Source organism: Schistocerca americana, chromosome X, assembly GCF_021461395.2.
Source record: "Schistocerca americana isolate TAMUIC-IGC-003095 chromosome X, iqSchAmer2.1, whole genome shotgun sequence".
Classification (NCBI taxonomy): Eukaryota; Metazoa; Arthropoda; class Insecta; order Orthoptera; family Acrididae; genus Schistocerca; species Schistocerca americana.
The window spans coordinates 518,280,431-518,306,306 of NC_060130.1; the positions used below are offsets into that span (position 1 = coordinate 518,280,431).

General features: G+C 41.4%; 1 protein-coding gene across 2 annotated transcripts in view; it reads left to right on the forward strand.

The window, feature by feature from the left end:
* Positions 1–25,876, forward strand: part of LOC124555516 (kelch-like protein 5) — a 318,356-nt gene that overhangs the window by 213,155 nt on the left and 79,325 nt on the right. For both annotated transcript variants that reach the window (XM_047129462.1, XM_047129463.1), the window contains one exon: positions 9,000–9,196. In XM_047129462.1, the coding sequence (XP_046985418.1) occupies positions 9,000–9,196 (197 nt within the window). The remainder of the gene's footprint in view (positions 1–8,999; positions 9,197–25,876) is intronic.

The following is a 25,876-nucleotide window of genomic DNA, read 5'->3' on the forward strand; positions in this document are numbered from 1 at the left end:
TTCCTCCTCTTTGTATGCGGCCAATTTTTGTATCTATGTTGCTACCTCCGTCATGGGCGCTGCAGAACGCCGTCTACAGGGGGCTCTCTACTGGGCGCAATCTTGGGCACTCTCCCATGGCTTTCAGTTTTCGGTGGCCAAGTCGTGTATCATCCATTTCTGCCGTACAGTCAATCCCCATCTGGACCTGTTCCTTGATGGCTAATCCCACTAGGTTGTGGACACCCATCGCTTCTTGGCTCTGGTGTCCGATGTCCGGTTGACATGGCTCCCTCATCTTCACCAACTGTAGAGGATGTGCTGGTTACATCTCAATGTTCTTAGATGTCTGTGCAATACCACCTAGGGTGCAGACTGCTCTATTCCTCTGTGATTGTACAAAACACTGGCCCAGTCTCATTTAGACTACTTGAGTCCTGTCTGTGGTTCTTTGTCACCTTCGGCATTGCAGATACTAGATCCCATCCACCATTGTGGGCTACGACTTGCGACTGGTGCCTTCCAGACTAGCCCCGTGATTAGCCTTCTCGCAGAGGCGGGGATTCCACTGCTGCGAGTTTTCCATCACAAACATCTGATATCTTACATGCTCTGCATTTGCTGCACCCCAAAGTGCCCTAATTATGGTCGCCTTTATCCAGACATGGAGACCAACCTTCCTTGGCGGCGGCCACAATGTGTGCTTACCATGGCTGCCCGCATTCAGTTGCCCTTTCCTGAACTCCCCTTTACCGCCTCTTTTCTCCGCTCACACACATACCCCTCTGTGGTGCGTCTCTCGGCCACAGCTCTGTCTTGATCTCTCCATCAATTCAAAGGATTCTGTCCCTCTGGAGGCCCTTCGCGACCATTTCTACTGTCTCCTCAGTTCATTCCAGTGTTCAGAAGTGATTTATACTGATGGCTCCATGGTTGCTGGTCACGCTGGTTATGCTTACACCTATGCGAGACATGTGGAACTTCGTTCCTTGCCAGATGGCTGTAGTGTTTTTACTGCAGAATTGGTAGCCATCTCGCATGCATTGGACCATGTCTGCTTCTGCTCAGGACTGTCTTTCACTATCTGTAGTGACTCCTTGAGCAGTTTGGAAGCTATCGGCCAGAGCTTCCCTCGCCACCCATTAGTCATAGTTATCCAGGACTCCCTTCCTCTCCTTAATCAAAGTGGATGCTCAGTGGTTTTCACTTGGACCACAGGCCATGCACTTGCCAATTGACTAGCTGAATTGGCTACTAATGGCCCATCTCTTGCTATTGTCATCCCGGAAATAGACCTTCGCTCGGCATTATGTCGTCAGGTTTTGGGACTTTGGAATTCAGAATGGCACACTCTTTCTTCAACGAACAAGCTCAGGGGAATAAAGGATTCTACAACTATGTGGCAGTCCTCCTTACAGGCATTTCGTAAGCCTCTGTCGTCCTTTGCTGGCTCCGCATTGGCCATACTTGGCTGACTTATGGTTATCTCCTCTGTCGTGAGGACCCCCCCCCTCTCTGTCGTGGGTCAATGTTGACTGTAGTTCACCTCTTACTGGACTGTGCAGATTAGCCGCCCTGCGACAGACTTTTAGCTTTCTTGACTCGCTACCGCTGGCATTAACTCACAATGCCTCAGCGGCTGATCTTGTTTTACGATTTCTTCGTGGTTTTTTTTTTTTTTTTTTTTTTTTTTTTTTTTTTTTTTTTTTTTTTTTTTTTTTTTTGGGGGGGGTGGGGGGGTTAATCGCTTTATTTAAGGGTGGGACCTTCAAACTTATCAGTGGGTGGAGGGGATGGCAGGCCGTCTTGCTCCACCCTTCGCCCCGATTGGACTGGCTTCAACTGGGCTTGGTGGTTCATCCCCATCCTCAGCCTTCCCACTCCTTTTTTATGGGGTCTGTTTTGAGTATCTATCTTGTCTACCTGTGCTTCTTCCTTCATGCCCCTGTCATTAGTCACTTTCTTTCCCTCCTCTCTTCTCCCGCCTTCCGCCTTCTTCCTTCTTTCTCTGTCAATAATTTGTGATTTTATGACCATTTTAGTTCTCTCTTACAGTGTGAGGTTTTATCAGTTTTACACTGCATTTCCTTATTTCCTCCATTTCTGCCAGAAAGATTCATTGTCCCACAGTAATGAAGTAATCTTCCATTTTAACCTGGAATACAGATAATGTTTTATCCAGTGACATCATTTTCCCTGTTAGTTTTGTGCAAAAAATTGTAGCGCCTTATGTGGTTTTTGAGAGATTTGTAATGTGGTGCATCAGTTAAAGTGGATGTTTCTGTAGTACACAAGTGTAAATATGAAAATCACTAAATATGGCACTTTAGCTTTACAAACACACAAATCAGTGTAGTGCCATCTTGGTTTGTTTCCATCAGGCAATTAAAGTGCAGGACACACCCATCATGCAAATGTGTTTCTGGTGTTAAAACGTAATACAGAAAATGTTTCAGTTTTCATTCAGTTATATTTTTAAAAGTTTTTTAAATGAAGCTTGTTGGTGACAGCATGAGCTGTCACGTAGGCCGGCAAGTAGGTAGGTGGTAGGTGATTCATGTGTTTGCAAAATGAAAGTGCCACATCTGGTGTTTTCACTTTTATACTGGTCTATTAGGAAAATATCTATTTTATTAATGCACTGCACTAAAGACATCTGAAAATTGTGCAATTTTTTTGTGTGATAGGTTGTCCAAAATAATCTGAAAAATTTGCATCAGCGGCTAAAACTGTTACTGGAATTCACTTTGTTTGACATCATATTTCTTTACACGAGGTATCAACTGTTATTTTAGGACAAAAAAGCAAAAGTCACAAATACAATCTGTATTTTTGTCAGATCTAGATTTAAGCTAGTGAATAGCTATTTTCAGTGCATTGAAATCAAGTCATATAAACTTGTCAAGCTTCTGGCAACATATGTTAGTGTAAGAGTTTAAGATGTAGAGGGACCAGATTCTAACTAAATTCCTTTTTTGAAATATACTGCAGTCACTGTGCACAACTGTCCTGATGAAATGAAATGAAATTGGTGTGTGGTTTTTTAAAGATTATATGCAATTATCAGAGTTGAAAGAAAAGTCAAAATCCAATTTCAGTGTTCACTAACTATTAGTTACAAATACTAGTACACTACCAACCTTGGTTTTAAAACATTTTTACTTGAGATTGGCAGTTTCACGTTATGCTGCTATGCTGTGCCGATTTCACTTTATCATATACACGAAATTTTCCTGTCGCTACACATTAGTCATTAAACTGAGCAGCATGCGGTCCCACTTCTCATTGGTCCACACTCCGCCTCTTGGTGCCATCACAAAGGGTGCTGCCGATGTGCGGGTGCCAACGGAACACAACATAATGGTCATTTGACAAAGAGACAACCCCCATCCATTCTCCCTGCCACTGTATAGCGAGAGATTGTGTGCTTTGTACTCCTGTTAAAAGTGGTTGCAATTTTACTCAGTCATTCTTGTCTGTTACACAATGTAGCAGTTACCTGCTGCTCTAGTCGACTGTGGTCAACCAGCTCCACTCCTTCAGGCAGCAGTGCCTATGTTTCAGAATGATCCCTGTGTATGTGCAAGAATTCTGTGAGTACAATCAAACCCTGAAGCTACACTCGACACACTTCATCCTCCTTCCTGTTTCCCAATTATTCTTCCCTGTGTGAAGTCATCCAAGTGTTGTCTTCGGGATATGTTATAATGAAGAACACAGTCACCATGCACCATTACTGGTCGTTGATCGACACAGTCTTTTCCCATTCCTTCAGCTGCCTCGTATTGCGTGTCCAGCCGCATTTAGTGCTGTAGTCACACTGACCTTATATGGTATGACGTCTAACTTTTTGTGCATGACTGGGAGACCTCTGGCAACATGCTCCTGCACTTTATTTCCACCAAGTAGTTAATGTTATGTTACATTATCTAGTTTGTCCTTCAGTTTTGCAGAACAGTGTGTTACTATGAACAGTATCACATGGTTGTTTCATAATTACGAAGTCAAAGAAACAGGTCTGGGCCCAAATACCAATTGCTGACGTAAAGTGTATGTCTCCATTCCAAATACTGTTTCATTAGTGTTTCCACTATGTTGGCACTTTCCACCAACATTGTGGAGGCCTATTTCTATTATAGTGCCTGCATGTAAAAATCCAGGATGTAACCAGTCGGACAATCGTACAGCACAAATGTTTTTTATTTTAAAGCCACTTCATTTGGATGGAAAATACTATGTGAAAGATAATTGACTTTTGAAAACCTATAGGCTTCTGTCTGTGTGTTAAGCCTCCTTTTTTCAGGGATGGATAGAGGTATCAAGCTGAAATTTGTGTCAAATACCGAGGTCTGTTTCCCCTTGGCAGTGTAAAAAATTTAAGCAGAAAGTCAGTGCAGTCAAAAGATGTTGTCATTTATGTCACATATTTTGATACACACAAACTCACTCATCAAAGCCTGTTGTTGAAGTATCTATATACAAAATTAAATTTGTACAGAACTCTCAGAGCACGAGCCCTGCTTGTGCTTGCCGCCTCAATCCCCGCCCTCTCCCCTTAAATTAGAACAAGGATTTTGTGTCATCATCCCCCACCCCGCGTGTATGTGCCCCCCCCCCCCACCCCCCCCTCCCACCCACCCCCACACACACACAAATATGTCTACAGTCTTCATTTGCTAACCAACTTTCTGCTGTCCATTATTCATTATTGGTATTGATGTGCAGAATATCACTTGGAATTAGTTTTAAAATTCAGAATATATTTGCGGAATGAAACTTCTATGCTTTAATTTTGATGGCTGTCAGTTGTCACTAAAGTAGAGGAGAGAAAAAAAAAGGTATCTAACTTGAGTAAATGTTATATGGTATAAGAATTTAAAGAAAGTACCTGTATTTGGATGTATTTTGTAGTTTGGTAGAATGATATTTAAGTGAACTTTGTGAAGCCATTTTACAAGTTTCTTTCATCCTTGTCTCCAGTCAAAGAATGGTATATTAAGTTTACTTTTAAAATCTTTAATATCTACTCTCTTTTAATTGGTCAGATGACTAAATATTATATGTGAATTGGATAGATTATAGTCACCGCCATTTGAGAAATGATACTACTAAATTTTTTAGAAGAAAGATTAAGGAAAGGCAAACCTACGTTTCTAGCATTTGTAGACTTCGAGAAAGCTTTTGACAATGTTGACTGGAATGCTCTCTTTCAAATTCTGAAGGTGGCGGGGGTAAAATACAGGGAGTGAACGGCTATTTACAATTTGTACAGAAACCAGATGGCAGTTACAAGAGTCGAGGGACACAAAAGGGAAGCAGTGGTTGGTAAGGGAGTGAGACAGGGTTGTAGCCCCTCCCCGATGTTATTCAATCTGATTATTGAGCAAGCAGTAAAGGAAACAAAAGAAAAATTCAGAGTAGGAATTAAAATCCATGGAGAAGAAATAAAAACTTTGAGGTTCGCCAATGACATTGTAATTCTGTCAGAGACAGCAAAGGACATGCGAGAGCAGCTGAATGGAATTGACAGTCTTTTGGAAGGAGGATATAAGATGAACATCAACAAAAGCAGAACGAGGATAATGGAATGTAGTCGAATTAAGTCGGGTGATGCTGAGGGAATTAGATTAGGAAATGAGACATTTAAAGTAGTAAAGGAGTTTTGCTATTTGGGGAGCAAAATAACTGATGATGGTCGAAGTAGAGAGGATATAAAATGTAGACTGGCAATGGCAAGGAAAGCGTCTCTGAAGAAGAGAAATTTGTTAACATTGAATATAGATTTAAGTGTCAGGAAGTCGTTACTGAAAGTATTTGTATGGAGTGTAGCCATGTATGGAAGTGAAATGTGGACGATAAATAGTTTAGACAAGAAGAGAATAGAAGCTTTCGAAATGTGGTGCTACAGAAGAATGAAGAAGATTAGATGGGTAGATCACATAGCTAATAAGGAGGTATTGAAAAGAATTGGGGAGAAGAGGAGTTTGTGGCACAACTTAACTAGAAGAAGGGATCGGTTGGTAGGACATGTTCTGAGGCATCAAGGGATGACCAATTTAGTACTGGAGGGCAGCGTGGAGGGTAAAAATCGTAGAGGAAGACCAAGAGATGAATACACTAAGCAGATTCAGAAGGATGTAGGTTGCAGTAGGTACTGGGAGATGAAGCAGCTTGCACAGGATAGAGTAGCATGGAGAGCTGCATCAAACCAGTCTCAGGAATGAAGATCACAACAACAACAACAACAACTACTACAACAACTACTACTACTATTACTATTAAATACACAACCTCTGTTTAGATGGGAGATGAGTGCATTTGTGCTCTTAGTGAATGACTTAACAGTGCTTCCATCAGATATTAAGGAAATACAATCTAAATGTAAACAATGAATACTTTTATAAGATGTCCTTATGTTTGATGATAAAAATGAAAGAAAATACATGAAGAATTTATTGTCCTCACCAATTACACTTCCATGGTGCATGTTACATCATACTGTTTGCTCATCTTATCACTGTACCATAAGCAATTGATTACTGACTTTCAAACAATTTGTTTAGTCTTGCAAAGTATCCAGACCAGTGAGGCACAAGTTATACAAACATTTACAGTTTTTAGCACTAATTGGGGGGCTACACAATGTAGAGCTTTCCATTAACACTTTGAGTCTCGGGTGTGTCCCAGAATCTTGGACAATTTTAGCATCTCTTTAAGTATCTATTGTTTCATGTTCATTACTTTATGTATGAATGTGGATACTTTATTTGGAGGTAGAAAGGTTCTTGTTTAATCTAGTTACAAAAGGACACACATTCACTGCAAATGTAGCACATTAATTTTATTCAAATTTCACTACATGTTTAAGGAAGAAAGTTCTAAGTAGATTCTTATTACTACAATTAACAGCAGTTTGTATGGTACAGTCTGAAACACATTGGCATGTACAGTGGAACTTAAGTCAGGACACCACCATACTGTTTCTTTTCTTGAAGACTTTCCACATTACAGTTTTTTTGGAAGGAATTCTGGCAGCAAAATCCCGTCCTAGAAGTCGCATTTGGAGGAGTAGCAGTGTGTTGTTCCTTATCCGCTTTCTTTGCAAACTGCTCACCTAATTGAAGTAGAAAATTTGCCAAATGGTAGCCTCCGACTTGATTATTTCTTGTTTTTTGGTACTGTATGAAAGTGTTTACTGCCATTATAGAAAGATGGAAAAATAGTTTCTTCCACCATTTCATTTGCCTTCTCTTATAATGGTAGTAAGATAAGAGTTGATCATTCCTGTCTATGCGTGCCTTAATGAAATTGTAGTCTGGAACTGCATCAGGTTTTATCGTCCTTGTCATCCCTGTTTTGCTACCGACCTCAGCTTCTTTTTCTGTAATCTTGTGACGACAAATCTGCAACATTTCTAGTGTCCCTCTGCTTCAGACATGACGAATGTTTCTTGCTCATAAACACCTAGGCACCTTTTATAGGAAGTCATCTAAGATTAGACATACATGTTCCCACAGCTATGGTCTTATTCTCCTACAGAAAACTGGAAACAGAGGTGGCGCATAAAGTATCAAGGACTGCTACTGACATAAACTTCTGCCACACATCCACTTTTTCAATTCAGGTAACGATCGTAGCTCATCTAATATGATCCATCCTACTTCTGCATCTGGATATTCTGCAACATTAGAATGTTTTGTATTGCATGGTGGCTCTGAAGATGGCACTACATTTGAAATACTATCTTGATTATTCAGGAATATATTATACACTGTTAGAGATGGGATTTCATCTGAAAACACAGTTGAAATATAATTTACCTAGGAGATTTTTCAAGCAAAGTTTGTAGAACAGTAATATTGAAATAATAAAGTTCTTGTACCTCAGTCTGATTGAGAAGCAGAATCACTATATTGTCTTTCAGAAACATCCCCTTTGGAACCAGAGTCTACAAATGGTTCATTCAAAAGCAACTAGATCTCAGTATTGGTCTGTATCATCAGAAAATACACACAAGCACAGTGGTGGTCAACGTGTCCCTATTGCCCACTAGTTGGTGTTCCAGATATCATGGTGGGTGGTAGGTGATAGACTTTAAACACATTTTTATTGGGTTTTCATAAAATATTGACAAAGTATTTGTGAAGTAATTATTATTATATGCTTTAACTTACTGTAACTTCACTTTATAAATTTTAGAAAGTAAAATGACTTCCCTACTTTGCAAATCACCGTTACTGTGAAACCAGTGGGCAGTTGAAAAATTTACCAGCAACACAGATACAAAAGTGGACAGTAGGTACCAAAGTTTGACTACCCATGCTCTAGCACAGCAAGAAACCCCTAAAACTATGGTGGAAGCGTCATTGTAGTGGTTGTGAACAAATGTGGGTTGTACTTGAGAATGCCAAAATAGTTCAAAAACCTACAGATGATGGCAGCAACATGCAGAGGTCATTCCACAGCATACCGAACTTGAATAGAAACTGATAACAACAATGCAAATGGAGGAAGATGAGCAGAGCTGTGCTCAGGTTGGGACTCAAAGAGTTAAACAAGTGCAAATTTTTGCAGGAACTATCTATCTCCACTGTGTTAAAAATTAAAGGAATCATGATTCTGCTTTTTGGTGCAATAATGTTTCTTCTAACTTAATTTGATTTACTATCCCCTGTCCTGTTTGTAGTCCAATACTGGGGATTGATTTTTTTCCATCAGTGGTATTTGGAGCACCTGCCCCTAGGCCAAGCATTACTGAATTATCACAATTTGACTCTCTCTTTGGTTTGCACCAGGGTTTGTTACTGTTTCATGTTTTTAGAAAATACTATTTTTGTGTATCATCTTGCATTTAATCATTATCAGAAGCTCCCATTCACATTTTTAGAAAATACTGTAAGTTTTAATTTATAGACTTCTGAGTTAAAACATTTGTAACTAATATTATGGTAAGATATAACATCAGAGCTAATACAAAGCGATTTTACTAATTCCATACTTATTGTCATATGCCCAAACAGGCAAAGTGGAGATCAGAGAAGAGACTGTTGAAAAGCTTCTCAGTGCAGCTCGGTTACTGCAAATGCCAGAGATTGTTGATGCTTGCTGCGGCTTTCTGAAAAAGCAGCTTGATCCCTCCAACTGCATTGGAATCCGCCTGTTTGCCGATACCCAGGGCTGTGATGACTTAATGAAAGCAGCTCACGACTACACAACTGTAAGTTTCTTAACCATAATGTGTGAAGTTCTCAAGTTTAATACCAATACTTCTTAAAAAAGAAGTTATGTTGATTCTTTGGCTGCTTATTGTAACAAACTATCATTGTTGAGTTTTTAATTTAAATTCTGTGTAGTACAGAAGAGGGCTGCGTGTTTGCCCACTGCAGAAATAGAAACAGGTAGAGAGAAGTCGCAGATGATCCATATATCACAACAAGCAGATAAGCTTTTGTTGTGATACGTGGATCATGTATGGTTCGTGTAGTGAAAAATTTTAAAGCTTACTTAGGGAATTACAGAAATTTCAACAAAACACTTGATACCTCCCCTGCACACAAATGGAGCAGTCAGAATGGAGAGAGACTGGTGGAACTGTATAGAAATTTCAGTTTCAAAATTACATCAGGCCATTTTAAGAAATATACTCCCAAAACAAAATGTGGAAATCCACCAACAAGAATATTGGTAAATTCCAAATTGATTATATCACGATCTTGTATCCACATCACAAGGAAATTTTTAAATGTTCAGGTACACAAAGGAGCAAATATGGACACAAATAACTACCTAACCTAAGTGAAACTGAATTTAAAGGTCCTTAAAATCAACAGAAGGATGTCACTAATTTGTAAATTTGATACTACTAAAATCCAACTACTGCTATTGGCAAATGAACCCAACAAAGCACAAGCACAAAACTGAGAGCAACTCATAGAATGTTTTATCAAACTGTTCAAAACCAAATTCTTTTACAAAGGCAGAAAAATACCCTTAGTGGAATGAAAATTGTGAACAAGCAGTAAAATTGTGACAAAAGACATTCAAAATGTGGAATAGTAACATATCAGAAAATGTATGTGACAGGTCCCTGGCGCCTAGGAAAGAAATTTCAGAATTATTAAGACAAACAAAGAGAAAGTATGTGAACAGTCAACTCTGTGAAATTGATGGTGACTTCCAAAAAACAATACCAGGACTTTATAAATACTTTCAGTGCAGTGGGAGGCACTGGCATCAGCCACAGGGAAGCAAATCCCCATTGGTGCTGACAAAGCCTCAACCACTGGGGTAGGTAGGCATGATCAGGCCTGCTCTACCCCAAGTGTGGCCAGGGCCAACAAGAAAAGAGGGGGGGGGGGGGGGCTCCGCGCTCATCCTGGGATGCAGCTGGTTTCAGTGGTATGCCACATATCAGTCTTGCATGCGAACCACAAAGACACGGTGACAATGTTGGCTGTGAATGATGGCTGAAATCCAATGAGGGCTCCCTCCTAATGCCCTGGTCCAGAGTGGGATGCTGGGTGCAAATATTGACGAAACTGGCATCGCTGGGAGATGCCTGCCTGCCAGCCAGAGATCAAACAGCATCCACTGCTGATGACCATGCAGGAGCTCAATGGGACTCTTGACTCCAACCAGCATTGTTAACGTAATTATGTAAAAAAAATGAGAGCCTCCTTGACTGGGAAATCTCCTACGTGCTTGGGCATCTGTCTCTTTAGCATCTGGACAAGGTGTTCTGCCTCGCTCTTCAACTGTAGAAGGAAGGGAGGCACTTGGACAGGACGAATGCTATTTTGTGTATGGAAGTCCTGGAAAGCTGTCAGCATGAACTGAGGACCATTGTACGAAACCTTCTACAAAGAACTTCGACAGGACCGTGACGGTCATGTCTACTGTTGCGGGTGAATGATGAACAACATAAGGAAAATGAGGAAAAGCGTAAGTTGCAAAGTGTTTTGAAAAAGACCAGTGTAATCAATGTGACCATTTCCCCAATTGGTATACTGCCAAAACACATGTGGCACGCCAACAGTTTTGTGCAAGCAATCCCACACTGACCCTGATGGAATAAGTGAAGAACCTTTGATCGTAGAGTTGCTGGAACCACCATACAGTGAGTAAGCCCTTCTAACAGCAGGAGAATAATGCCATCCAACAGGGAGAGGTGATGACACAATGTGTAACAATTTTGAAGTGCATCTGCTGCCTGGTGCGTTGGACGGTCAGGCCGTCCATATTGTATCATATGTATGAGCTAACAGAGCACCGGATCCCCCGTCACAGCACAGACAGTATAGAAACTGGTAACAGGAAAGCCATCCACCAACTGCCTTGCCTCTGTACTGAGTTGAAAACAAAGCATTCCCTCGTGGTCAGATGAGGGGTCAGGGCCCAAGAGTAGCTGGGACAGAGTATCCGCATTTGCATGATGCAACTTGGGACGAAAATGGGTCTCATAGTTGTACCAGGACAAAAACAGAGCCCAACTCCGAAGACGATGAGTGGCTTTGTCCGGTAAGAACACCAATCAGCTGAACAGGCAAACTGAGGGCTTGTGGTTGGTAATTAAATGAAATTTTACACCATACAAGAGACATTGAAATTTTGTAAGGCCTAGACATCAGCAAGTGCTACTTGTTCCACCTGAGAATAATATTGCTGAGCCGAGTTGATTGTTTTTTATGCGAAGGCAATAGGCAGATTGGAGCCATCTGAATGGCAATGGGCCATACTGGCTGGGATATGGCTGTGGCCAGGACTGGATGCATGCCAGGTTGAAATGCTGCAAGACACAGTGCGGAGCAAAGACTATCCTTAAGCTGCACAAAAGCATGTTCACAGGCTGCAGACCAAACAAAACAAGCACTTTTCTGAAGTAACATAATAAAGTGATGGGCAATAATAGGCGCTCTGGGAATAAACTTGATGGTATGCCACTTTTCCATGAAATGTAGATGAGACTGAGGGGGCAAAGCTGTAATGGTGGCGACATGTTGTTCCGTGGGGCACAGGCCCTGATGGGAAATTTTGTGACCTAGATAAACAATTAAAGGTTGGAAAAAGTGAGGCTTAAGCGAGATTATGTTTGTGGCCTATGGCGTGTAGAACAGTAAACAAAGAATGGAAATTACACAGGTGATCCTCCATATTCACACCTGTCATGACTGTATCATCAAGACAGTTAATGCAATGAGGAACAACCATTGTGACCTGTTCTAAAAGATGTTGAAAGGTGGCAGGAACACTAGCTGATCCTGAAGGTCAGCCATTGGTACTGATAGAGGCTAAAAGGCATATTAACTACAAGCAACTGATTTGATGCATTGTCCAAGGGAATCTGAAAGAAGCCTTCAGCCAGGTCGGATTTGGAAAAGAATCTCCCCCCCCAGGAGAGGCGTGGGGATATGTGTCTATGACTGCCTGTGCATTAATAGTGATCTTGAAGTTGCCACAGTGCCAGAGCTGACCAAACAACTTTTTTATGACAACTAAGGATGTAGCCCATTCACTTGAGAAAATTGATCTAGCCATTCACAGTGATGTTAATCAGTCCAGCTGTCTCAACCTGGTTACATAAAGCTATTGGCACTGGCCACACCTGAAAACAGCGAGGGCAAGCAGAGGGTTTGAGGGTGATGCGTGTCGTGAAGTTGGTTGCACAACCTAGCCCTGGGGCAAACAGATCCAATTGGTGGCCCATAGTGCAGGAGACATCTTCTAACGTAGGGTCCTCCAACTGAAGGGCACATTGACGCATCTCTTTACCAAGGGCTGAGCGAATGATTGCATCTCTGAGTGTGGGGTCCACATAAGACTCCTGAGAGTGAACTGTGACAAACCGACTTTTGATTGAGGCTGTGAAGATCGGCCATCCAAACTTGATACGATTGCTGGGGGCATCCAAACTTGATACGATTGCTGGAGCTGTTTGCAACAGTGGTAGAATCCAGAATGCATAGCGACCACATACGTATGCTTGTGGTGATAGGACGACAACAAACGACACATATAGTCTAAAGAAAGTGATGCTGGTTCTTGCAGAGGATCTGACTGGCACAGTAAGAAATACATGTGAGGGGGCATCCACAACAAGGAAAAAATGTTATGGACCACAATGTTTACTACCTGGAACACCGTGAAATGTTGACATAGCCGCTTCTTCTAAGTAAGCCAGTCTTCCGCAGATTCATCATAGGGGGAAATGCCGATGGGTGAACAAACTGTAGCTGAGCTGCAGTCAACATCGTCAACAACTGTTCCACCATGGCCGTATCTGCCTACTGTTGTTGCAGAAGGGACTGGAGTAAAGCCTCCATGGAAGAGATGAACAGCACAGAAATCACATAACTCAAAACATGCAAAAATTCGATCATCTATGTTGCCACTTGTGTTCCAACTAGGAACGCAAGGAAATAAACAGCAATAAAAAGGATACAATTTACTGGGTCACAGAGTGACATCAAGAAGAATGCAGTGAAAGTGGTGGCTCAAAACACATTTAACAGCTGAGAGCCTGGGAGTCCATACATGCCATTATAAAGAGGCTATCCATGTCAGGTGTCATTTGTGTACTACTGCGTGCTCACGGCAGATCTGGCGAGAGCGATTGGTGACCGGGCTGCCCCTGGCAGTCACCTCAGGTAGTTGCAAACACGCTGTTTGAATGTTGAAGCGCTATACAATTGACGCTGTGGGTGGTAAGTGTAATAACTGGTATGTTACTACAGGTACTTACCAACTAAGCTAAGTGCATTGAATTTTGGAAATATTTTAAAAATTTCTAAGTTGCACTGAATGCACAGAAAGGTGTCATGTTGATTAATTGGGTTTCTGCCAGTTATTCGCATCTTTTCTGGATGATATTTTAATTGTGTGACTCGCTGTCTTCTTCAGGTGCCGTCTGATACTGGTTCCAGTGTGGAACGAGTCCGGTATTTATGGCCTATGTTGTGCTAGGTGCTCCTTGTGCAGTCCATGCCACGTCCGACGCTCTGTCCATGGTGTGCACCAACCAATAGCAGCGGCTGTAGTGTTTTCTTCTAGCTGCGGGTGCTCTGAATGCTGCGGGTGTACTTTGTGGTTATTATCCATTGTCAGTATTGATGAATTAAGTTCAGAATGCCGTCCAAGCCGTGCTAGATGTTTTATCTTCTGATTGTCACCTTTTAAGTCTTTCTGTGAATTAGTTCTGTTACCGTGGTGTGCCATGTTAGGCGTTCCATCGAATGTCCTTGCCACCCCCAGGAGCAGCTACTGTGTTATTTTCAGGCTGATGGTGTTCAAATTGCCACTTGAGACTCAGAAGAACATTCTCAGGTATTGTGTCTGTTGCTGAGTTACCATTTCACATGCATCCGTTATTACGTGGTATTTAATTCCATCTTCATACTTGTGTCCCTTGGGGTCTTGATGTTGCCTCCGTTGCATCTTCAGGAGATTGAGTGCCGGGTTCCAAGCCATGCTCAGCTGGAAACCAGTGTCCCACTCAATGAGATTCTCTGCGACCTTTATCTCAATAGATTCTTTGATGCCGCTGTCCCATTATCTCGATGTTTGTGTGAAAATCTTGGCATGATTATACTTGATAGAATGATTGAGTTTTAAACAATGCTCGGCAATCAGTGGCTAGGTTACTTGTCTCAGTCTGGTGTGCCTTTGGTGCTCCTTGCATCTGATATCAACAGTCCTCGTTGTCTGGCCGATGTATGTCACATCACATTCATATGGTTTCTGTAAATACAGGTCGTCCTTCACACTTCATAGCAGAGCCTTAATCTTGGTGGGTGGATGGAACACACTTTTAATGTGCAGGAAAGACGCGAATAACTGGCAGAAACCTGATTAATCATCATGACAACACCTCGTCGGGAAAGCCTGAAGAATTGCATAGCAAACAGAACACAGCATGTTGTTATCAATGGAGAGACGTCTACAGACGTTAAAGTAACCTCTGGCGTGCCACAGGGGAGTGTTATGGGACCATTGCTTTTCACATTATATATAAATGACTTAGTAGATAGTGTCGGAAGTTCCATGCGGCTTTTCGCGGATGATGCTGTAGTATACAGAGAAGTTGCTGCATTAGAAAATTGTAGCGAAATACAGGAAGATCTGCAGCGGATAGGCACTTGGTGCAGGGAGTGGCAACTGACCCTTAACATAGACAAATGTAATGTATTGCGAATACATAGAAAGAAGGATCCTTTATTGTATGATTATATGATAGCGGAACAAACACTGGTAGCAGTTACTTCTGTAAAATATCTGGGAGTATGCGTACGGAACGATTTGAAGTGGAATGATCATATAAAATTAATTGTTGGTAAGGCGGGTACCAGGTTGAGATTCATTGGGAGAGTGCTTAGAAAATGTAGTCCATCAACAAAGGAGGTGGCTTACAAAACACTCGTTCGACCTATACTTGAGTATTGCTCATCAGTGTGGGATCCGTACCAGGTCGGGTTGACGGAGGAGATAGAGAAGATCCAAAGAAGAGCGGCGCGTTTCGTCACCGGGTTATTTGGTAACCGTGATAGCGTTACGGAGATGTTTAATAAACTCAAGTGGCAGACTCTGCAAGAGAGGCGCTCTGCATCGCGATGTAGCTTGCTCGACAGGTTTCGAGAGGGTGCGTTTCTGGATGAGGTATCGAATATATTGCTTCCCCCTACTTATACTTCCCGAGGAGATCACGAATGTAAAATTAGAGAGATTAGAGCGCGCACGGAGGCTTTCAGGCAGTCGTTCTTCCCGCGAACCATACGCGACTGGAACAGGAAAGGGAGGTAATGACAGTGGCACGTAAAGTGCCCTCCGCCACACACCGTTGGGTGGCTTGCGGAGTATCAATGTAGATGTAGATGTAGAAAGGTTTCTATCAGAAGTAAGGTGGTGGTCTGGACCTCAAAACCACTGCAATTATTAGTTACACAACAAATGATACAAAATTTACAATAAACTTCAGGGGGAAAATTTTGGAAAAGTTTTAAATTAAAACAGGCGTGAGACAAGTTGATGGACTCTGTCCATTACATTTCAGTCGTGACAGAGAAAAAGTAATCCAAGCTTAAAATTGGTGAACCGGTAAAGAAGTAACAGTGTTGACAAAGGTGGCTTAGCTTTTGCAGATAACCAGGCAGTTCTATGTGAGGACATTGAAACAGTGCAAAAAGAAATAGAAATTCTTAAAGAAACTGCAGGAAGAGTAGGGCTTCAAATATCATTTGAAAAAACCAGCCTAACAAATACCTGGAAACCAAAATTCTAAAAACTAAACATGGAAAAATCGACAAGGTGAAAACGTTAATGAAATTACAAGGGTAGGTCAATTATTATCCACAATTTAGTTATATTTTTGCATATTTTGGTAGTACTGGTGTTTTACATTGATGAGGCATGCTTTGTTTATTTGTTATTATATCTTTACAATTTTCATGCTGCTAGGTGAGTTTCGTTATCACTACTGTGCTGCTAATCATGGCTGCTCCGCTGTCAATTTGCACCGAAGAAGAGCGACATTCAGTGATCCGTTTTTTTGTGGGCTGAAGGCGTATCGGGGGCCGAAATTCATCGAAGACTTTAAATACTCTACGGGAACAGTGTTTTGCCGCAATGGATTGTCTACGAATGGATTGAAAAATTCTGAAATGGTCGCACAATTGTTAAGCACGATGAAGGAGCCAGACAACCGTTTACCACCACAAATGAAGAAACCATTGAGAATTCACATTCTCTTAGACAGATGATTAACTATTGACGAAGTGGCACATCGTCTGCAAATCAGTAGCAGCTCTGCCTATGAAATCATCCACAACACACTTGGGTTTCATAAAGTTTGTGCAAAATAGGTGCCAAAAAATCTCACACAATTGGATAAATAAACGAACTTGGACATCTGCAAAAAAACATTTGGATCGCTATGGTAACGAAGGGGACAACTTCTTAGACAGGATCATTACCGGTGACAAAACATGGATCCACCTTTACGAACCAGAGAGTAAACGGCAGTGTATGGAATGGAAACATCCAAATTTGCCGTGCAAGTAAAAGTTAAAGACCCAACAGTCGCCAGGAAAACTGATGCTTACGGTTTTGTAGGATGCACAGGGTCCAGTACTGGAACATTGTAGGGAAAGGGGCACAACAATAAACAGTGTATGTTACAGTGAGATACTTACTGCCAGGTTAAAGTATGCAATTCGAAGCAAATGCCGAGGATTTCTATCAGAAGGTGTTGTGTTGTTGCATGACAATGCCCATCCACATACTGCTGTCCACACTGCTGAAACACCCTAGAAAGTCAAATTTGAAGTATTGGATCATCCTCCATATAGTCCTGGTCTTGCCCCTTCTGACTATCACTTGTTTGGTCCACTCGAATAGGCATTAAGTAGCCGTCAATTTGCATCAGGCGAAGCAGTGAAAGAAGCCACGCATTCCTGGCTCGCAGTTCAGCTGAGAACCTTCTTTTATGAGGGCATCAGGATGCCTGTACAACGATGGACTAAGTGCATTGAAACATAAGGAGACCATTTGACTACAATAAAATTTTATAACTACTTTTTGGTTGATAATTGACTTACCCTCGTAGATTGGAAAAGGTTGATTATGAAATTCGTTATCACAAAATTGAGTGGTGGTGGTCAGGATGTCAACGAAGCACCACTCCAGGGTGTGAATGATTGGTGGTTGGCAAGTGGGTTCCTGTCAGATGTGTAATGAGGGGCCAGTAAAGCGATATTGACAAACCATATATTTATTATTCTGAATACATCAGTTTGCGCGATGTCACTCCAGATAGCAGGGCATTAGAAGTATGAGCGTGCTGAGGTTGATGCTGGTCATCAAGTAGCGTGGGGCTGCAGGCAGTTGGTAACAAAGGAAGAAGCAGTGTCAGCACAAGCGGCACTACAAAGTCACTGATCTCATGAAGCACACACACTGCATGACACACACAGCCCTGTGTTTGCTAACAGCATTGGGAGTAGGTGACCAGAGTGAGCATGACAAAGATGTAGACTGCATGCAGTCCCCAACGGCAGAATCTGCCCACAGGAATAAGGCAAGCAGCAAGTAGTTTGCCCACACAATTGGGAGCGGACAAGCAGTTGCGTGCCCCAAGGATGAACTAGAGGCCACATACAGACCGTCCAGTTATAGAGTGCAAGTCCCAAGCATTGGATTCTGCATGATTAGGGCCCTGTGGCTAGCAGCGTCGAAATCCACAGGAGATGATGTGCACACCCACGAAACTCAGTCAGTAGACATGAAGACTACTGAACATCATAGGTCCCTCCTCATAGCTTGATGCCGGCAGACTGGGATACCTGTAGCTGTAAATCGGGAATATTTATCCAGGTCTAGCCCATTCTTTTATTGCTGCGGCACTGGTTTCTTCCACTCAAGTCATAACACAGCCTTGATGTGAGCATGAGGTAATCAGACAGTGTGCGCTGTGGACCTGCTGGACTGGTACTTCTGCACCTCTGGCTGCTCAGTTTGGTGATAGCACGAAGTAACCACTTCAGTGCCAGAGCAGCAGTTCCTGCTAAATCAGCTTTCTATATTGCATAATTTGCTCAGTTGACTTGGCCCACTTCTGTAAAGTCTTGCAACACTCGAGGGTAATGCCTTCATTTTACTCAGCTATGTCAGCTACCGATCTTGCGGCACAAGACTTACAAAAGAGTGCAGTAACAGAAAATGTGTCTCAAAATAAACCAAACTCAGAAACTATGACAGTCATCAAACAAGAGTGCTTTTATAGGACTGAAACACTCATGTTAAATGGAAAGAGGGACACTGAAGAAACTCAAAGGGAGAACAAAAAGTAATCAGGAAAACTGTAGGTCTGAATTACACAGACTGAGAGCAGATAAAGAAAATAAAAAGTATACTGAAGCTTATTTGGATATGAAACATGCAGGCTAAAATACCATGGACATATTAAAAGAACAAAACCAACCAGACTAAATAGACAGACTGTGGAATTCTACAAAATCCACAGTAATGTCAAAGCTAAAAAATTCAACTAGTGTGAGTAGGACTTGCGCTCTGAGGATTCTGAACCAACTTAATTTAACCTCACATTTTCCATGCATGTTCTTTTCCATTGAATCACCAGACACAGTTTGTTTGTAGCTTTTGGTGAGTGAGTTTGCGAGTATCAAAATATGTGACATATATGGCTGTATCTTTTGATTCCTTTGACTTAAAAGATAAATTATTTACACCACCTGGGACCATAGACCTTAGTGTTTGACATAAATTTGAACTTGATATCTGTACCCATTCCTGAGGAAAAGGGGTCTTAATAGTAGGACACACACACACAGATGGACAGAAGGAGAATGAACTGAACCTATAAGTGTTCTGTTTTCACCCAAGGAACTATTAAATGAAACAGTTAAATGGACTGTGCAGTTGAAGGAGACCTGAAGGAAGCAGGAGTAACACAACTTGAAATACCACACAGAACATTTTATGACATTGATCCTGGCAGAAAAACCAAAGAAGCACGAAATGGCTCAGTCTACTAAACAATAAGAAAAGAGCAGATTGTTGCTTACCACATAGAGGAGGCTTTGAGTGGCACACAGTGCTTTGAAAAAGATGGCTATTGGATTTAGTCCTTCATCAGATATAGACACAGCAAAGCAGACACATTTGTACATGCACAACTCATAGGTACACACATGGCTACTGCTGTTTTCAGTCACTGAGATCCAAATGTAACTGCGTCTTAAGTGAGTAGGAGTTTTTGCTGAGGTGGGTAGTGGAGGTACAGAAGAGGCACAAATTCTGATAGCTGAATAACATGAGGGCTCTTTCTACATGAGAGAGAGAGAGAGAGAGAGAGAGAGAGTGAGAGAGAGAGAGAGAGAGAGAGAGACACTAGTGACCCAACCAGATTTGCACAGGTAGCATTAAGTATCTATGGCCAGATGACTTATCTGGTGTAATGGTAATTTTGGCTATGGGGTATTGCATAGAGTTATGATTAAAAACTGGACGAGAACATTAGGTAACTGAAATAATCACTTCCATACAAATAAAGAGATTTAAGCAGCAGACGCCACTAGTCTCCTTAGCCAGTCACTCACTGGTAAAAGGTGGCCTACAGTTTAATGTGGAATCAGAAACGCCTTTTGTTTCTTGCACATGTGCACATCATTGACAAGTGATTGGTAGAATAAAAAACAGTGGTAAAAATTTGTGGTCTCTCAGAGATGTAATCCTGCGACCTTTTGGTTACCAAGCCCACACTTTGCCGCTAGACTACCAAAGCTGATGGGAAAATGAAGTATACAGTTTAACACTGAATCCAAGCCGCATTTTGCTTCAGGTGAATGTCCACATCATTGAGAGGTGAATGTTAGGTTTAAAAAGTGAAAAATCCGTGGTCTGACTGGTATTTGATTGCATAACGTTTCAGTTTTGAGGCAAGTCATAGGCCACTAGGCCCAACCTGGATGCTGCTCAAGCTTGGGAGCTGTCTAGAGTTGTGGCATTTGTATTGCTAGGTGGCAAAGCTGTCATTTTCAGAGCAGCAGTGGACATTACTTTATTGTGGTTCATCCAGTTTTTAGGCACAAACCTTCCTTGTGAATCAATCCATCTATTAGTCAAAACTGGATCAAAATCCATACACTAGTTCCTGAGATTAGCATGTACGTACAGATAGAAACAACTAGGGAACTTCAGTTTACAAACTGGTTGAGACAGGAGGGAAGGCACACACGTTTTGAGTGACGATAGTATTGGTGATTCTGAACAAAAAAACTTTGTATCCACATGCCCCTTTATAAACGATATCTGACATATAGCTGTTTGAAAATCTGTCTTTCTTGGCCACTGAAGTTGCCCGATGTTACTCCATTAGATTACTGTTTGTGAGGTTGGCTTAAGAGTAAAGTTTACAAGCACAGAGTGGACGCAAAGGAGAACCTTACGAATGAGGTAAGATCAGCAACACAACAGCCGCAAAATGCATTGCAGTTGATGGTGAACATATTTCCTGAGGGAATGTACACAATTAAACAAAACATTGTATCACAATGTTTCGTTTACTATCACCTGCATTTATCCTGTTCCCCACTGTTCCTGTTAATTCCCCAGGAACTGTTATGCTCATATGGAGTTTTTTTGTTCAGAATGATTAAGACAATCATCCTCAAAGCATATACCTTTCCTCCTGACTCACTTTGTATATAGAGGAGGAGGAGGAGAGAGAGAGAGAGAGAGAGTGAGTGAGAGTATTCCTATGTAAGATGTTGACATTAAGTATGGATGAGCATCAAAATTCAAGGGAACAGATTCTCTCTGTGTGCAGGAAATGTCTTGCCAAATGCAATTAAAAAAGGTAACCATTTCCTTCTAGAATTTGAAAAAAAAACACCTATATGGGTATTACTTCTACCAAAACCTTAATTTTAAGCATATTGGGAATTGTAAAAACTCTAGATGATTTGTTCTAATGATTGATGCTAATCACATGTTTTTTACGGTCTCTTTATTCATCATCAGTTTCTTAGTCACTGAATTCCTCAGTTCATCTCTTCTTTTATCAGATGACTACCATCATTCCATAAGCATTTTACCTGTACCTTTGCACAACTCTGAATATGACTCCATCTCCTACAAATCATACATATGTGGAACAAACTAGTGTGCAACCTATGTCTGATCAGAAATCCAACCGTATTCAAGAGAAGACCAAAGGTTTTCCTGTTACCAGTGTCATATCTTCCCTCTTGGTAAATCATAGCTGTCTAATCCTGTCCAGTGCTGAATCATTTATGCGCCACTAATAACAAACCCACTCCCTCCCCTCCCTCCCCCCTCCCTCCCCCCTCCCTCCCCCCTCCCTCCCCCCTCCCTCCCCCCTCCCTCCCCCCTCCCTCCCCCCTCCCTCCCCCTCCCTCCCCCCTCCCTCCCCCTCCCTCCCCCTCCCTCCCCCCTCCCTCCCCCCTCCCTCCCCCCTCCCTCCCCCCTCCCTCCCTTCCCTCCCTCCCTTCCCTCCCTCCCTTCCCTCCCTCCCTTCCCTCCCTCCCTCCCTCCCTCCTGACTGACTGACTGACTGACTCCGTTTTTCTACTTTCTCAGTTGCTTTTTCTTTAAGTGTCTCTTCTATTACCTTATTATTTGTCGTACTTCCCCCAAAAATTAACTTAACCAGAATTGATTCTTTCAGGACTGGTACGATACCTTTCTTTTAGTAAATCTTTACCATATTTTATGGACTATAAGATGTGCTTTTTTCTTCAAGAAATTGCCTTTATTAATTCAGGTATGCCTAATACTCAAAATTAATATAAAAATGTCCAGTTTTTTATTTAAGATTCCCACCAGTATTAAAAATGGCCATATACGTGATGCTGTGGGAAACCTCTCTCTGTCTGGCAACGTTGGATTGAACTGGCAACAGCAGTGCACTGATGCAACAAACATGAGTTGTGGGGATTCACGAGCATGCTAACACTGTCTCCCTCCCATCCCGCTATCACAAACCCAGAACACTGTCTAGTCTATGATGCATCATTGCAGTCTACATACCAGTGACTTTAATATGAAAGTATTTGTGTTATTGGTAACAGTACAAAATTTTTGTTAGTAGCTGGTTTTGTAATGGAAAAAAGCTATTTATATGATGTGGGCTATAAAAGTAATTGAATATACCAAACAGCATGGAAACAAAGCAGCATTTTGGCCCACCACCTACAAAAAAAACCATTCACAATTGAAGGCTAGTAAAGAAGAACTGAAAAACAAGAGGAAGACTAAATTTGCAGATAGAGGCCTGAATACAAAAGTCCAAAACTAGATGATGGCGTATTGAAATGGATTCAAGGACACTGTCAAATGGCATTGGAATTAATACAAAAATGATTCAAATACAAGTTTGTAAGCCAGCGCTACAGTGGAACTTAACAGACTTTAAGGGTGGAGTGGGTTGCTGCCTCAGCTTTATGAAGTGGCATGAACTTAGCATGTGAACTAAAACCAAAATATATCATAGAATGCCACAGGATATGAAGAGAAAATATTATCTTTCCATCACTTTATCATTCAACTTCAGGAGGAGGAGGGGGGGGGGGGCAGTGTGGAACTAAGCCAAATAGCGAATATGGATGAAACTCCTCTGGCATATGATGTGCTGAGTAACAGAACTGTTACCATGAAAGGTGCTAAAACTGTAGCTATAAAAACAAGTGGACATGGAAAAATGCACTACATTGCTATTTTACATGTGCTATTGGTGCTAAACTTAATCCATTCATCATTTTCAAAACAATGGCAAAACCTGAAATACCGTCAGATGATGATAATGTACATGATGGGCTGGATGGACGAGATGAGGCTGGTATGAAATTATGGATTAACAGTGTGTGGGAGAGAAGAGTTCTCTCCTTGTGCTATATTAGTTTAGTAGTCGTTTGAAAAATTTTGTGAGAGAGAAATCGAAGCAGGGAAATGCAGAGCTTGCCGTTATTCCAGAAGGACTTACTTCACAATTGCAATCTGTTGATGTCTCAGTAAATAAACAATTTAAAGTGTATATGAGAGAGGAATGGAACAAATGATGTATGAAATCCAACATGAATTCAAGCCGAAGGGAGCTTTAAAATGACCTACAGTCATGGTGTAGAGTGAGTGAAGACGTTATTGTTAAATCTCTCAAGAAGTGTGGCATAAGTAACACTCTGATATCAGTGAAGCACTTATATCTGAAGAGGACAATGATGATGATGAGGAAGAGGAAGAGGAGGAGGAGGAGGAGGAAGAAGAAGAAGAAAAAGAAGAAGAAGAAGAAAAAGAAGAAGAAGAAAGTTCAAATGACAATTTCCAGGGATTATAAAGGTCTGCTCGGTTTTATAACTAAGAATTTTGTAATCTAATAATAAAATGGGTAAAAATGATGTTTAAAAAAAAATGCTTAAAAATTAAGGTACGTCTTATATTCTGTAGCCTCGTATAGTCCATAAAATACGGTACTCCAGTTTGAGAGGAACATACTTATCACAGTGTTAATGCGTCTAACATTATTTTCATAATTATGCCCATTACTATGTATTAATTGTTATAATAATCATCACGATGCATAATTAATTTTGTATGAAAATTGCGATGTTAACTGTAAAGAGAATGCTGAACGAAACGGTACAGTCCAGCCATTCAGATTTAGGTTTTCTGTGGTTTCCTTAAATTGTTTAAGGGAGATACCAGTATAGTTCCCTTGGAGTGGACATGGCCAGTTTCCTTTCGTAACCTTCCCTAATTGGGGCTTGTGCTCTGCCTCCATGGCATTTCAGAAGAAAAGAATTATTGCATTATCGTTGTGCAGGAATTCATACTCCTACTCCTCATCTTACTCCTACTCGGTTCCTATCACTGTATCTTTCTGGATAACAGGTAGATGCCACTAAATTCTGTCCTGTGCTGCAACCACCATTTTGTAAAAATGTCAACTGTTATGTTGTTCCATATTAAATCATGGTGCATATTGACTGTTAATCTGTGTGTGTGTGTGTGTGTGTGTGTGTGTAATTCTTTGTGGGACCAGGCTTTAAAAACTTCTTGTCAACATTAGAGGTTTTTTCCATCTCTCAAGGTGTTATTCAGTGTATTGGAATAATCTACTGGCTCATTCCTTGGAATGTGTCCATCTTATTCCTCTAAGTGCACACCAATGGCATGTTTATGCCATAGTGCTTCTTACTGCACAAGTTGTGCCTTACTGTAATGTAGATTTTGTAATAGATGATCAGTGAAGCGGTACTGTTGAAAAACACACACACACACACACACACACACACACACACACACACACACACACACACACACACACACACACACACAGGATTCCTGATGTTCTTTTAGTGACAAACAAAATCAAATTAACGAAGAACTATACAAAATAAGCCCACTTGTCAGAATGAGGTTACACTCCCTCTGGTCTGGTCTGGCCTGGCCGGGAAACACTTATGGTACAAGCTGGCCTCATACATTTCTAATAGGGACATATATGGATAGCTTGCTGGCTACAGGAATACCTCGACATCATGCAGAAAGTTAACAGGCACATGTGCCAGGCGTGGAGATGCAATGTCATGATGAAAAATGGCACCACTATACTGTTGCGTGAGGGGTAACAAATGGAGCGGCAGGATGTCCATGATGTATTGTTTTCCCTTCAGAGTTCCCTCAATTACTACCAACCATGACCTGAAGCCATACCTGATGGCTCCCTACACCATGACCCTAGGAGCAGGGCCTTGGTGAGGTAGGCCTCCACCAGGGGTGCTGGCACAGGGGGGCATAAATACTGACCCAAGGGGGAAAAAATTAAGGACAGTTTAAGAATTAACTGGGAGGGTTATGTGCATTCTGCTACCCCTTTCACTTATGAGAAGCAGTCTTTTGCTGAGCCCGCAGATAGAAACGTACACCGTTGTTAAAATGTCATTCCACTTTGCTACAGTGTTGTTGAATCCAAAAGGTTAGTGAATGGGTACTGTAACAAATTCAAGAATAAGCCTTCATGGCTGAGGAATAATTTTTAGTCATTTTGTCCATACACATGTATACTCTATTAATCTTGTAAACACAGCTTGAACAAATTAAAGATGACAAAATATGATTATGGTCAAGTATGGGTCAAAGCAGACTGTCAAATTTAGCTATCTTGTCGATAAAATATTACATGGTAACAAAACTTTACTTCAGTGATGTAACCAGCTACGCTCAGAGCAAGGAAATGCAAAGAAAATTGTAGTAAAATACAATACCTGGAATGGGATATGTTCTCAGCTCATAATTATAGCCCTTTTTCTTTTATTTCTGATTAACAATTTATCAGAAGCAAATGGTATCTGTTCTTTATTATACATGGTAC